The sequence below is a fragment of the Mixophyes fleayi genome, chromosome 5 (assembly GCF_038048845.1).
Source record: "Mixophyes fleayi isolate aMixFle1 chromosome 5, aMixFle1.hap1, whole genome shotgun sequence".
In the NCBI taxonomy this organism is placed as follows: Eukaryota; Metazoa; Chordata; class Amphibia; order Anura; family Limnodynastidae; genus Mixophyes; species Mixophyes fleayi.
The window spans coordinates 212939743-212955125 of record NC_134406.1 but is presented as its reverse complement, the minus strand read 5'-3'; the positions used below and the strand labels follow the sequence as shown (position 1 = coordinate 212955125).

Genomic DNA, 15383 nt, shown 5'->3' with positions numbered 1-15383 from the left:
AGTGCCCACTACTCTACGCAGTCCAGATACTATTTTTGGGTGTAATGCAGACCTGTTGAAGGTTTTCTATATATTATATTGTGGTGGCCAGTGGCCAGTCCTCTACGCAGTGCAGATACTATTTTTGGGTGTAATTCAGACCTGTTGAAGGTTTTCTATATATTTTATTGTGGTGCCCAGTGCCCACTACTCTACGCAGTCCAGATACTATTTTTGGGTGTAATGCAGACCTGTTGAAGGTTTTCTATATATTATATTGTGGTGGCCAGTGGCCAGTCCTCTACGCAGTGCAGATACTATTTTTGGGTGTAATTCAGACCTGTTGAAGGTTTTCTATATATTTTATTGTGGTGCCCAGTGCCCACTACTCTACGCAGTCCAGATACTATTTTTGGGTGTAATGCAGACCTGTTGAAGGTTTTCTATATATTATATTGTGGTGGCCAGTGGCCAGTCCTCTACGCAGTGCAGATACTATTTTTGGGTGTAATTCAGACCTGTTGAAGGTTTTCTATATATTTTATTGTGGTGCCCAGTGCCCACTACTCTACGCAGTCCAGATACTATTTTTGGGTGTAATGCAGACCTGTTGAAGGTTTTCTATATATTATATTGTGGTGGCCAGTGGCCAGTCCTCTACGCAGTGCAGATATAATTTTTGGGTGTAATTCAGACCTGTTGAAGGTTTTCTATATATTTTATTGTGGTGCCCAGTGCCCACTACTCTACGCAGTCCAGATACTATTTTTGGGTGTAATGCAGACCTGTTGAAGGTTTTCTATATATTATATTGTGGTGGCCAGTGGCCAGTCCTCTACGCAGTGCAGATACTATTTTTGGGTGTAATTCAGACCTGTTGAAGGTTTTCTATATATTTTATTGTGGTGCCCAGTGCCCACTACTCTACGCAGTCCAGATACTATTTTTGGGTGTAATGCAGACCTGTTGAAGGTTTTCTATATATTATATTGTGGTGGCCAGTGGCCAGTGGCCAGTCTTCTACGCAGTGCAGATACTATTTTTGGGTGTAATTCAGACCTGTTAAAGGTTTTCTATATATTTTATTGTGGTGCCCAGTGCCCACTACTCTACGCAGTCCAGATACTATTTTTGGGTGTAATGCAGACCTGTTGAAGGTTTTCTATATATTATATTGTGGTGGCCAGTGGCCAGTCATCTACGCAGTGCAGATACTATTTTTGGGTGTAATGCAGACCTGTTGAAGGTTTTCTATATATTTTATTGTGGTGCCCAGTGCCCACTACTCTACGCAGTCCAGATACTATTTTTGGGTGTAATGCAGACCTGTTTGAAGGTTTTCTATATATTTTATTGTGGTGCCCAGTCCCCACTACTCTACGCAGTCCAGATACTATTTTTGGGTGTAACGCAGACCAGTTGATGGGTTTTTAATTATATTGTGGGGAACACTCCTCTACGCAGACCAGAAAGATACCTCGTTGCAACGTTTTGTACTAAAAAAAAAAAATTGTGTGAGGTGTTAGATGTTCAGAATAGCCTTTAAATTAGTGGAAATGATTGTTATTGAATGTTATTGAGGTTAATAATAGCGTAGGAGTGAAAATAAGCCCAAAAACTTGATTTTTACACTTTTTATTTTTTTTTTCAAAAAAAATCCGAATCCAAAACCTTAAATCCGAAACCAAAACCTTTCGGTAGGTGTTTTGCGAAACAAATCCGAACCCAAAACATCGCGAAAATCCGGATCCAAAACACGAGACACCAAAAGTCGCCGGTACACAGCCCTACTCCATACTTGTGTACAATTGTGGTTTAATCCTCAACATGAATGACTCGGGGGAGAGGGGATTGGCCGACAGACTTTATGATCCCCCCATCCCTTATTCCAGAAAGGACGTGCCAGTCACAAGAGGTAGTGGCACAGGACGGGACGCTTTCTGACTGCCCATGACAACTAGGAGGAAGTTTGAAAGGTATTGTGTCTTTCCACAGTCAGATATAGCTCCTGGATCTCCAATGCGCTGCAGTTTCAGAGCGGCTAATCCTAGGGCCAGTGGTGGAACTACCATTGGTGCTGCAGAGGGACTTCTGTTACTATTCCTGCCTGAAAGAGTAACCCCTAAACATTATAAACAGAGATGATTATAAAGCCAGCACATAGTGAATTATTGGTGTATTTAGCGATAATATGATCTTTAAAGAAGGTAGTTTATTGGGGGGGCCCCAAGGACAACACCATAGTAAAAGTTAGACAATAATGATGTTAAAGTTTTTTTCACTGTTCTGGAATTTATCACAACTTTTATAAGACTTCTACAAAATCTTAAGTTCAGAAAAATAAGTGTTTAGTTAAGATCTCCTCTGTCTCAGCAGATTCTATATAATGATAAGGTCCGATGTAGCAACAGATCGGATGCTTGTGTCATATTACAGAGCTTGCACCAAAAACTAGGTACGGCTAATGATAACAGTGTTTCAGAGCACGTAGGGGAAGCTCAAGAAATACAAATATACATCATAATTTGAGGAGAGACAGAATCAATCCCTCACATTTGCTTCTGTGTTGAGATGAGCACACAAACCTTGGTTTACGAAGTTTGATTGCTTTAATAAGCTCTCAAGCTTAAAAACACACCGCACAAAAAAGGTAGTTGTTACATGGGTAATAAGACAAAATACTCTGCAGTTTGTGTGCTGAGGTTGAGTCCATGTTCTACATATAAGTGGTCCAACTTCTGGGATTCTTGATCAGTAAATGTTTTGTGGTCTTTAGATGAGGCTTAAACACAGAGGAGACGATCTTTCCCATGTTGCTTATTGTGGCTTCGCTGTCGGAGCTGGACTCGGAGTCGCTCCTTCCTGAGTAAGCTCCCAGGCCGGGTAAGATCCCAATACAGATAGATGCTGGAGGATAGTGAAGCTGAGAACTGGTGATAGAGCTACTTCCGATGGAGCTAGAATGGCTCTCTGAAATTACAAAGAGATACACAAGGACATCAGTATGAACGCAAGATTCAATGGGATAGGATAACATTTATATTCTTGAAAAGACAGGTGCTCAAAAGAAAGTATAATGCATCACCTAGATTTAGTGTATTAGGTTTTGCATAAAGTATACTTTATACACAGCCCTCCCCTTTATGACGACACCCCTGCATACTGCAAGCTATATACAAAATCTACAAAAGTGCATACAATGTATTAATTCTACTATATGTCTACTATATGTCATCCAAGCTTTAAGGACCACTTAAACTACAGGGTAGAATTTGCATTATCGCAATGGTGGCATTATGAAATTTTTTTTGTTAGGGCGTCTCTCACAGTGCCATGACAAGTATACAAATTAACTTTAAATCCTCAATATAGGTCTGCACTACTCTCTAATCATGGGATTATACACGGGAAAAGTATTTTTTATAACAATGTAACTCATTTGTGGTAATTACCTTCAAAATTTGTATCTATGGTTTAATCATTTGTCTTTTAATTATCCACAGATCTTCCATATTTGTGTACTTAACAAAATAGTTCCTGAGCACCGTTGTATATCTCTTTTGCTCTATATCAAAATATAATAATCAATAGTGTTCATTTTTAATACAGTACAATAAAAAGGGAAGCTCTGTATTGCAATTACACTACAACATTAAAAATAACACAACCAAAAAACAAATAAAACACCTAAAAGTAATTCAAAACAAAGACATATTCAGTGGAAGGCTGAAGAGGGAGCAGTAAGTGGGGAATGGATATTACTTGTTGGTGAAGTATCGCTTTAAATTTATGTGCACAGCGTTGCCCTGCATCCAATATATGCCCCTTATGTTTATAATAGCACGCATACAAGAAAGCAAAACAAACCTATGTTTTATTTTGCAAGACATGACCCTCATGCAGAGTCTACAGATGCATATGTACTTCAGCTACAAACCTTTGAGCTTGTCATGTTCTGGATCAAGCTTCAATTTCTTCGCACCAGATCTTTCGGAATTACTAAAAAAAATGCAGAATGTGAGAAAATGGGGTTATATGAGGGATACAATATACACACATTCTATATGTCCATTTAAACTTTGAGTTTTTAAAACTCAAGTGAAGACAGTATTTCACAATACATATCAAAAGCTGTGTACTAGTGAGTGAGATGATATACATAAAATAACTAAATAAGCCCACCGTGCTCTCTATCACTGCTGTGCAGCAGATTGCCATGTGAGAAGGGAGGGACGTCTCTAGCTGAGCAGACAAAGAGTGACTGACAGCCCGTTCAATTGTGTATTGTTCAGCAATGATATTATGTTCAAACGTTGCATTAAGGCATAATGGACGTGTCATGCTTTTTCTATACAAATCCACCTGAAAACAAATAAAGAGGCTTTCCCCTTTTGGGGCAAACCCACACTTCAGATAGGGCAATCTTCATCTACTAACATGGAGTCGTCCCCTGGCACGCCATCATATTGTGAGAGGATCATCACCTCTCACTAAGACTGACAGGGAATTACAATAAAGGATTATATGGAAGAGAGAGAGAGAGAGAGAGAGCAAGCAATGGCAACTGTACCAAGTGGTGAGCTCTGCAAGCAGATTTACTAGCACTGTCAAAGAAACTAGGTAAAGTCCTATAAAGTTTTAAAAACAGATTTGCAGGTACATTTCTTCATAGTCACATTGGACAACAGAGGGAAAATAAAAAATATTGTGGTAGAGTCCTTTTTTTTAAAGGAATAGTGACCCTAATCAGCTGTAGAAATTGCCTATATATTATATAGCATATCATCTCAGGAATATACACAGAAGTTTCAGGAACTAAACTATCTTAAGAGGCTTATAAATCTATGTGTTTTGTAGGGGAAGCATTGTTGCTTTGTACTCTTCACTTACTACTGGATGATGATTCTACTGCTGCCTGTGAAGATTACTACATTAAAGATTTCTCTTGGTTGTGCTGGTTGGATGAATGTGTTTTATTATCTTCTTTAATTCCCAAACAGAAACAAATGGATAATTAGCAAATATCTTACATCGAATGGCAAACAGCGATGTTCATGTTGTGTTACTGTACATGTCAAAATGAACAGTACCAATAAGCCGATAGGATCACTACAAGAAATAAGTATCACTGGAAGTGTAGAGAACAAACACTATATAATGATAATTAGGGTAACTCTGTGATTGCAGGGAAAGATTTTTCCTATGCGACCAAACTTCCTGTCTTTCAGGTTAATAAAAGATGGACACAGTGGCCTCCTTCCATCTGAAATAGCTAAGAGAGAAGAATATTTTGCCAGTTATTCATCTTATTCTGTCTAATGTGAATAACAAATCTCCTGTGCCGAACGGCTCCTGCCAGCAGCTTAGACTGAGAAAGCTTATTTTTGCTGTTGGAGGGTTTCACTGGAGGCCTCTTCTCAGCCTTCCTCTTGTGCTGGGTGGATGAGGCCGCTATTGTACGAGCATTGTGAGATACAAATTAAGGATAAAAAAAGACAAGAAGCATTTTGCAGAAGACCTGTTTGTATTACAAGGCCAGTGCTTGACCAGATCGGACGTTCAGGACGGACTTATTGATAAAGACTATATAAACAAAAGAAACAAAAACTAGCCTTCAAATAACTTTTCACCCCAATACAACAAAGATGAAGAATTACAGTAAACACAAGACTTAAATACCGGTTTGTGCTCTTGTAACTATTTGCATCCACTTATGAATGACTGTATTAGACTCACAACTCTGTCTGGAGGTCCTCTGGAAGCATAAAATGATTTTATAAAACATTGAGTGGATAAGAACTATAAAAACAAATGTGACTGTGCTAAATAACCACAATTAAGTGATAAACCTATAAAACAAATATAGTAGTCACATTCCCTTTATACTCTGACAATATTATTCAAAACAATCAGATTAAACACATATAAAACATAAAAGATACACATGAAACTTTTTATAAGTTCACTAAAAAAAAAAAAGAAGGAAAGAGCACTATAATAGCCTTGAGGTTTATCGTAGATCCAAGTCATTTCAAGCTGTGTTGATGTTTAACAAAATGCATCAATAATTTGCTTTGTTAATAGTTTATACTGCTGGAACTCTATGGATCTCCAGGACCAGTCATGCAGTAGGTGAGATACGATTAAATACCGTTGTATAAGTTTATCGAATTAACGGCTATAACATTATTGCAACGATCTCACCAATATGCTGTGCAGCCTCCAACGTGTGGGTTCCAGCTGGTGGGATTAATTAGCAGGACCCAGTGTAACAAGGAGGGATGTTTAGATTAGTAGTAATATTTTAGTGACCTAGACAAGGAATGATTATAACAAGACTCTGTCATGTAGGGGGCTCTATAATCCAATGGAGACTGTCAGACAATCCAAACCTAAAGTCTATATTGTACAATATTATTTCATACCAAAAACATTGTGTTGGGGGATTTGTAAGTTGTGTAGAGGAACAGGCATTTTACTTTTGGTTGTGTCCTGTAAAAAAAGAACATTTTACAGTTGCATGTACCATTAGATACACTCTATATCAGTGTATCTAACCAAGTGGAATATATAGACACAGGTTACTATAGAACCCCTCAGTGATTACTGTATGTCGTTCTACACCTGTATGACTGCTGGCTGGGTGAATGATCTTCTTGTACTGCAACAGGATTTATTGTTTTATATTAAGGCGTCTCCCTCCCAAAATGTAAATTAAATCAGTTACATCATCATCTTGAAAAAGGATATTCTAAACTCATTTAACTCTTTCATTTCTTCATATATCCTTTGTTTTTCCAGTAACACCTGTTTCCTTGAAACTTCATCAAGAAACTTTATTTCATCTTCATCTAAGCCTCGGACCATATTTTCTGCAACAAATAAACAAAACATTTCTTTAAAAAAAAAAAAAAAAATCTTTGTATATCATTATTAAATATTTTCATTTTGCATATTAGACAACCAGTACTTTACATTAATATTGGGCCACGGCTGTGTATTATTGAGCTGAAAATAAACAACAGAAGTTAATCTGTCTATCCTGCTATGTTCCAATGCATGTCAGAGGAGAGATGCTTCATTACTAACAAGCAGACTGACAGCTTGCTAGTCTTGCTTTGCAGAAATGTACAGTGTGGATTGGTCAATTACAGGGCAGGGCCAATGATAACACCAGCATTGTGGTCTCAGCTTTATGACCTCTATCAGATACCATCTAGACGCTGTTCTATACTGTTGTTGTAACACACTGTTTGTTTTTTCAGCAACCCTCATTCTCAATACAGGGACCAGTCCAGTGATGACCAACCTGGGCTTATCCCCGTCATGACACAGGGACCCAGGGCCGGACTGGGACTAAAAATCAGCCCTGGCATTTAAAGCACACGGGCCCACCTCTGTTGATGAGCAGGAAAAAAAACGTGTGCCGCTGCGCATTTGGTGCGCCGCCAAGGGCGTGGCTACATTATGTTGGGGGCGTGGTCAAAATGGTGCGTTGATACATACATTATAATAAAACATTACATTTATCAGGCCCTCTCCTACCACATTACGTCACCCCCCCAGACACATTATGACACCCCTAACCCACTGTACTTATCAATGCTTCTAATGCTGATGACATTCCTGGTGAGTGAGCAGGGAAGCTCTTAGTCTCACGAGATTAATAAATCTCATGCAAGTTAGAGCTCCTCGGCTTGCTCTGCAGGCTGTGTCCTGCCCAGGGCCGGATTTACCGCTAGGCAACCTAGGCACCTGCCTAGGGCCTAGCGGCTCTGGGGGGGCACAGCTGGGGGGGACAGGAGTAATTTTTAAAAAAATGAAAAAAAGAAAAAAAAAAATCCCCCCCCCCCCCCGCGACTCGTGCGGGGGGGGGGGGGGGGGGGGGTGTGCCGCGAGTCGGGGGAGGGGGGTGCCGCGAATCGTAGGAGGGGGGGTCGGGTGCCGCGAATCGGGTCTCGGCAGCCTCTTCTCCTCTCAGTGATAGAGAGGGGAGGAGAGGCTGCCGGGACCCGACGAGCGATCACGTGACTCTTTCTCTTTTTTTTTTTTTTTTTTTTAACATCTGGACTGACGGAGGAGGAGCAGCGCGCAATAGAAAGGTAAGTAAAACAAGGGACAGAAGTGGTGATGGTGAAGGGGCACAGAAGTGGTGATGGTGAAGGGGCACAGAAGTGGTGATGGTGAAGGGGCACAGAAGTGGTGATGGGCACAGAGGTGGTGAAGGGGCACAGAAGTGGTGATGGTGAAGGGGCACAGAAGTGGTGATGGTGAAGGGGCACAGAAGTGGTGATGGTGATGGGCACAGAGGTGGTGAAGGGGCACAGAAGTGGTGATGGTGATTGGCACAGAAGTGGTGATGGTGAAGGGCACAGAGGTGGTGATGGTGAAGGGCACAGAGATGGTGATTGGCACAGAAGTGGTGATGGTGATTGGCACAGAAGTGGTGATGGGCACAGAGGTGGTGATGGTGAAGGGCACAGAGGTGGTGATGGTGAAGGGGCACAGAATTGGTGATGGTGATTGGCACAGAGGTGGTGATGGTGAAGGGCACAGAGGTGGTGATGGTGAAGAGGCACAGAGGTGGTGATGGTGATTGGCACAGAAGTGGTGATGGTGAAGGGCACAGAGGTGGTAATGGGCACAGAGGTGGTGATGGTGATTGGCACAGTGGTGGTGATGGTGATTGGCACAGAGGTGGTGATGGTGATGGGCACAGAGGTGATGGTGAAAGGGCACATGTGATATTGTGAAGGGGCAAAAGTGACAATGAAGGGGCACAGTGTGATGATAGAGGGACAAAAGTGACAAGAGCACATACTTGGATTTATGCGTATTATTTTTGCAAACAACTTAAGTAAGTATTTCTGCCCTGACTTCAATATTTATTATGTTGTTTTGACCCAACTACTTAAAAAAACGGGACTGCTTGGTAATTATTTAGGGGTGCCTTTTTCTGCAGCAGGGTGGCCTTGCTCTTTTCACATGTTAGGTACGCCCCCAAAGATGCAAGCCACGCCCTCACCTCCTTTGGCGGCGTGCCGCCGCTGCGCGGTGGCACATGCTTTCATACTTTCATATCTACTTAACTATAGGGGTATATGGTAGGCATGCGGCGGCACATGCTTTCACTTCTACGTAACTATAGGGGTATATGGTAGGCTGCAAAAATATAGTGCTATGGATTGTTGCAGGGAGGGGCCCCAAAAACAGTATCCTGCCTAGGGCCCTATGAGGTCTAAATCCGGCTCTGGTCCTGCCCTGGACTGGGAGCACAGATTACCCCTGCTGACCAGAACTGGATTAAGGCTCGGGGGGGCCGGGCACTTAAGTCAGGGGGGCTCCTATGATGTAATTTGGCTATTAGACACATTTTTGACAAATACCAAGGCAATACTGTGTGCACTACTGTTAGGTGCACGCAGTTCTGCCTTAACAAGCAGTACCGTGTGAAGCAGGACATATCTCCCAACTGTTCTTGTAGTCAGACCAAATCCTGACTAAGCGGGACAGTCACCCACCAAATTCAGAACAGTTGGCAGACTGTCCCGGTCTCTCCTACCTGTCCTGTCATTGTCCCCACTTGTGGCTGCTGGTGTCTTTAGATAAGTTGCTGCTTGTCTGGATCCTGGAATGTTGGATGCCCGCTTTGGAAAAAAAAATGAGTACATGAAATTTAGCCCCGGTGTTAAATCAATATAGCATCCACGTTTTAAAATTAGGCCTCACTCCTGCCCCAACATTAAAATACTAGTATTCACATTTGATAAATACAACTATTTACCTCTCTCCAAACAACTCCAGCAAGAAATTAAATAGCATTTACTTTTAATAAATATATCCATTTCCCACAACCACTCTGGGCATTACCTCATAATCACATTTAATAAATAGACCTCATTTTCCCCAAACAGCCCCACATTCAATTAATAGCTCCCAAACCACCCCAGCATTAAATTAAAAATCCAATCACCCCATCTTAAATTGTTAGGCCCCACTATTAAATTGCCCCACCATCACCCCACAAATAAAATAGCACCCAATAATTAGCCCCTACCTGAAATTCACCATTAGATTAATAGCCTACCTCCCCCCTCACACATTATAGTCATACACTGGCCCCCACACACATACAGTAGTCATACCCTGTCACACACATACACACGCTATAGTCATACCCTGTCACACACAAAACATACTATAGTTACACTGTAACACACACACACTATAGTCATACACTGGCCCACACACACATACAGTAGTCATACCCTGTCACACACATACACACGCTATAGTCATACCCTGTCACACACAAAACATACTATAGTTACACTGTAACACACACACACTATAGTCATACACTGGCCCACACACACATACTATAGTTACACTGTCACACACATACACACTATAATAATACCCTGTCACACACATACTATAGATACCCTGACACACACAAAACCTACCATAGATCTCCTGTCACACACACAAAACCTACCATAGATCCCCTGTCACACACACAAAACCTACCATGGATCCACTGTCTCACACACAAAACCTACCATAGATCCCCTGTCACACACACAAAACCTACCATAGATACCCTGTCACACACACACACACAACCTACCATAGATACCCTGTCACACACACAAAACCTACCATGGATCCCCTGTCTCACACACAAAACCTACCATAGATCCCCTGTCACACACACAAAACCTACCATAGATACCCTGTCACACACACAAAACCTACCACAGATACCCTGTCACACACACAAAACCTCCCATAGATCCCCTGTCACACACACACAAAACCTACCATAGATACCCTGTCACACACACAAAACCTCCCATAGATCCCCTGTCACACACACACAAAACCTCCCATAGATCCCCTGTCACACACACAAAACCTACCATAGATCCCCTGTCACACACACACAAAACCTACCATAGATACTGTCACACACACACAAAACCTACCATAGATAACCTGTACACACACAATACCTACGATAGATCCCCTGTCACACACACAAAACCTACCATAGATACCCTGTCACACACACAAAACCTGTCACACACACAAAACCTACCATAGATACCCTGACACACACACAAAATGTACCATAGATGCCGTTACATACACAAAACCTACCATAGATCCCCTGTACACACACAATACCTACGATAGATCCCCTGTCACACACACAAAACCTACCATAGATACCCTGTCACACATACAAAACTTACCATAGATACCCTGTCACACACACAAAACCTACCATAGATCCCCTGTTACACAAACTACCCCCCACCCCCCCTTTACCTTGTGCGCTCTGTAGTGTCTTCTATCACATGGGAAGGCACCTATCACATGGTGCACGTCCCATGTGACACTCATCGGCCATTCATAGGAGCGGAGGGGAGGAGAAGGGGACGCGAGGCAATCAGGAAGGAAGTGTAGGGCCGACCCCATCGCTCAGCACACAGACTGTCATGCCGAATTCCGGCATATGTTCTCCCTGTGTTTGCATGGGTTTCCTCCAGGTGCTCCGGTTTCCTTCCACACTCCAAAAACATACTAGTAGGTTAATTGGCTACATTCAAATTGACCCTAGTCTGTGTGTGTGTGTGTATATGTATGTGTGTGTGTGTGTGTGTGTGTGTGTGTGTGTGTGTGTGTGTGTGTGTGTGTGTGTGTGTGTGTGTGTGTGTGTGTATGTATGTATGTATGTTAGGGAATTTAGACTGTAAGTTCCAATGGGGCAGGGACTGATGTGAGTGAGTTCTCTGTACAGCACTGCGGAATTAGTGGTGCTATATAAATAGCTGCTGATGATGATGATGTGTTAAGCGCATATCAATGATGGGTATACAGTGTGTGACCGACATATCCAAAAGCATGTGGGAACATAAAGCATTAATATGCATTTTCATTTGCACTGGGATTTTTTCCCATGCAAACAAAAATCATCAGTGGATTAATGGTCTAAGGATCCACTTTTTCTTGCTGAGGGTTAAATAAAATGTATGGACGGAAGTTTTTCCACATAGAAATGTTACTTGTTGGTATTTTTGGTTGTGCCACATATCTAATAAACAAGACTTTGTTTGGGGTCTACCTCTATCACCACTACTTGCAGAACAAAAATTATTATACAGATAATTAAAATCCTTCCTCAGGCCCCATGGGGTAAGCCTAATCTGCATAAATCAATTCTACTCCCTGCAGAGGAGAACATGCAACCTCCACACAGATAAGGCCATGGACAGGAATCAAACTCACGACCCCAGCGCTGTGAGGAAGAAGTGCTAACCACTGAGCCACGTTAGCTCCTGTGAGGAGATCCCTGCATTGGGGCAGAGGATTGAGAAGCACTGCTCCAGAGAAGGGAGATGAAATATGGGGGTCACATACAGCTCTCTCTCTCAATATGAGCTGCACTCCATCACCACTAGGACTCTGAATTACTCCACATTCCAAACTTTTACATAATCCTCCATTATCAATGCAACAGTATATGCCCAATGCGGTTATAATTTTCCAGTTTATAGTTATAGTTATATAGTTATAGTTTTAAAAATTGGGTTTGAAAATGTAAGTGGTGCTGAGGCAAACAATAAGCATCAAACATGAAATATCACACATAAAACTGTACTTACTGAATTTAAACTGTTCTTCATAATCCTGCTGTTTCTTGTCTTTCTGCTCCTGAAGTTTTTCATATAGAGAACGAGGGTCGTACACTTCCTCTGGACACTCTGCGGGAAATCAATTCATAACAGTTATGAGATGGGGGGAGAGAGAGAGAGGATGGGGGAGAGAGAGGGGAGGGAGAGAGAGAGAGAGAGAGGGAGAGAGAGGGAAAGGAAGAGAGAGGGAGAAAGGGGGGGGGGGGGGGGTGAGGAGGGGGAGAGAGAAAGAGAGGGGGGAGAGAGAGGGGGAGAGAGAGAGAGAGAGGGTGGGGGGGAGAGAGAGAGGGAGGACAGAATGGGTAGCAGGAGATTCTAAATAGCAGAGAGAGAGAACAGGAATGGTTGTGGAAGGATAGCAATGGAAAAGGGAAGGGTAAGGGACTAGGACAAGGTGTTGTGATATAGAAGGTATATACCAAGACTGCATCAAGTACTATCACATTATATGTGGAGGTAGGGTATGTGCTGTAAGGAGATGTGTGAAAGAGGAGAAAGCTATGGATGTAAAGAAAGTGAAGTGAGGGTGAAGATATAGGGAAGGATGTTTATGAATAAATGGCATCAAGATGTGCATAGGCATCACTAAACAGATTTCTGTATAGATGTAAAACATTATATATATATATATATATATATATATAACACCTATGCCTCAACTTTGTGGTGCTAGGGAGTAGAAGGGTGATGAACAATACAGTCTGAAAAAGGGGTTACAAAAGAGCCTTACAGAGCAATGATGCCTGTATGATGCCTGGATGCCCATAGCAACCAATCAGATTACAACTTTTCACAGCTTAGCGTATTCAGACAATTGCAAGCCACTATCTGATTGGCTGGTATGAGTTACAGCACATCTTCAACATGTCATTTTATGGAGTAAAGCTTACAATCCACCTATAATAAGTAGTAGGTCATCTAATCATCATCGTGCAGCAAGCAGGTTCATATGGAACCTATAGCCATGTTATCTAATCATAATACTGCTAATCATCAATATAACACCTCCCTAAGGAGAAAAAATGTATCTGATGCATAAAATGTTTGCACCGTGTGTTTAAACTGATATTAACATGAAACATAGAGGATTACTTTGTTGTTTTATGTACCTTCTGGGTCCTCGGGCTTTCGCACTTTTTCCCATTCTTTCTGTCTTTTCTTTCTTCTTTCCTCTAATTCAGATTCGGTTACAAACTTCTTGTTTATAACATGCCCGTCCATTCTTCAACACCTACATCAAAACAATAGTATTGTCACGAGTCCTCTATAGGAGTATTATATAGTGGTAACGGGTTATTTCCATTTTCTTTACACCTAGGGGTATATTTACTAAACTGCTGGTTTGAAAAAGTGGAGATGTTGCCTATAGCAACCAATCAGATTCTAGCTGACATTTATTTAGTACATTCTACAAAATGACAGCTAGAATCTGATTGGTTGCTATAGGCAACATCTCCACTTTTTCATACCCACAGTTCAGTAAATATACCCCTGAGAATTTGTATTCCTTGCAAAACACATTTATGTCACCCAAGTATGGTCAATGCTTCCACTGGGTGTCCAGTATTGGTGCAATTTGTGTTTTTCAGTTCATGCCTGTTATTGCCCCCTAATACCACAAAGACCCCTGAGGGTAGGCTCCCACTGGCTGAACCAATACATTTACTTAATTACACCTTTATATTTATGTAGAGTATTTTTATGGCCACCTTAGTCATATATGTACATATTTTGTGTAGTGTAGTAAATGTACTAAATTAAGTTCACCTAGAAAAATATGTGAATGTTATTTTTTTAGCCAATATTTTGCTGACAACAAATGTATTACCCAAGATAAACATTTTTAATCCACCTGCTTTGTACCTGAACTTGGTTTCTAGTGACCTCTTGTGGCAGTCATCAGGTCCACTATTTCTGATTAAGTTTTCCTAGCTGTACCGAGTGGTAAAAGGCAGAGCTATGGTAAGTTTATAATACAGCTGCTCAAAGTGCTCGGCTCTCCGCTACACGTCCGGATCAAGTCCTGGATCGAGTGACTGTTAAAAGCTTCACGTTCTGTGCAACATTCAAATACAAACAATAACAACATTGACAGCCATAACAACGCAGAAACAAACCATAAACAACCGTTAGGTGCGATGTGGCATTAGTGTGTACACTCCAACGATATCACTCCAATGCACATCGTATGGTTTGATTTTACAAATGGAAAAAACATTTCTATAAACGACTTGGAAGCACCGGAACGCAAGAGCAAAAAGCCAGCAGCAAATACCAGATATAGAAATAACCTACACATACGAAATGATCCAGATTCCCTTGAACCTAGAAACTTAGGGCCTGATTCATTAAGGATCTCAAATGAAGAGGATACTCATTTCAGTGTCCTGGACAAAACCATGTTACAATGGAAGGAGTGCAAATAAGTGTTCTGTTTTACACATAAGTTAAATACTGACTGTTTTTTCATGTAACACACAAATATTTGATAGCTTATTTGTACACTGAAATTTAAAGTTGATATTTGTGTGTTACATGAAAAAACAGTCAGTATTTAACTCCACCGGAAATATGGGATCTGCAATGTATATCCACCAGAGATATGGGGTCTGCATTGTATATGCACCAGAGTTATGGGGTCTGCATTGTATATCCACCAGAGATATGGTGGTCTGTATTGTATATCCACCAGAGATATGGGGT

At 41.4% G+C, this 15383-nt stretch overlaps 1 protein-coding gene across 1 annotated transcript; it reads right to left on the bottom strand.

Moving 5' to 3' along the window:
- Positions 1–2569: 2569 nt before the first annotated feature.
- LOC142157818 (PSME3-interacting protein-like) lies at positions 2570–14738 on the bottom strand. The gene is made up of 8 exons (XM_075211351.1): positions 14544–14738; positions 13790–13911; positions 12651–12749; positions 6730–6851; positions 5309–5446; positions 4158–4165; positions 3917–3966; positions 2570–2949 (listed from the first exon to the last, which is right to left on the bottom strand). Exons 2-8 carry the CDS (start codon positions 13899–13901, stop codon positions 2696–2698), a joined length of 783 nt encoding a protein of 260 aa, XP_075067452.1. The 5' UTR covers positions 13902–13911; positions 14544–14738; the 3' UTR covers positions 2570–2695.
- Positions 14739–15383: the final 645 nt, after the last annotated feature.

Bases quoted from the DNA above. Each gene is read 5' to 3' on its own strand.
- LOC142157818 (XM_075211351.1), bottom strand. From the start codon at position 13,901: ATGGACGGGCATGTTATAAACAAGAAGTTTGTAACCGAATCTGAATTA. The intron at 5,447-6,729 runs ATATCCTTTTTC...TTTGTATCTCAC, and splicing joins AAGAGTTAAATGAGTTTAGA to AATGCTCGTACAATAGCGGC. The intron at 2,950-3,916 runs GTTTGTAGCTGA...TTGTAATTTCAG, and splicing joins AGAACATGACAAGCTCAAAG to AGAGCCATTCTAGCTCCATC.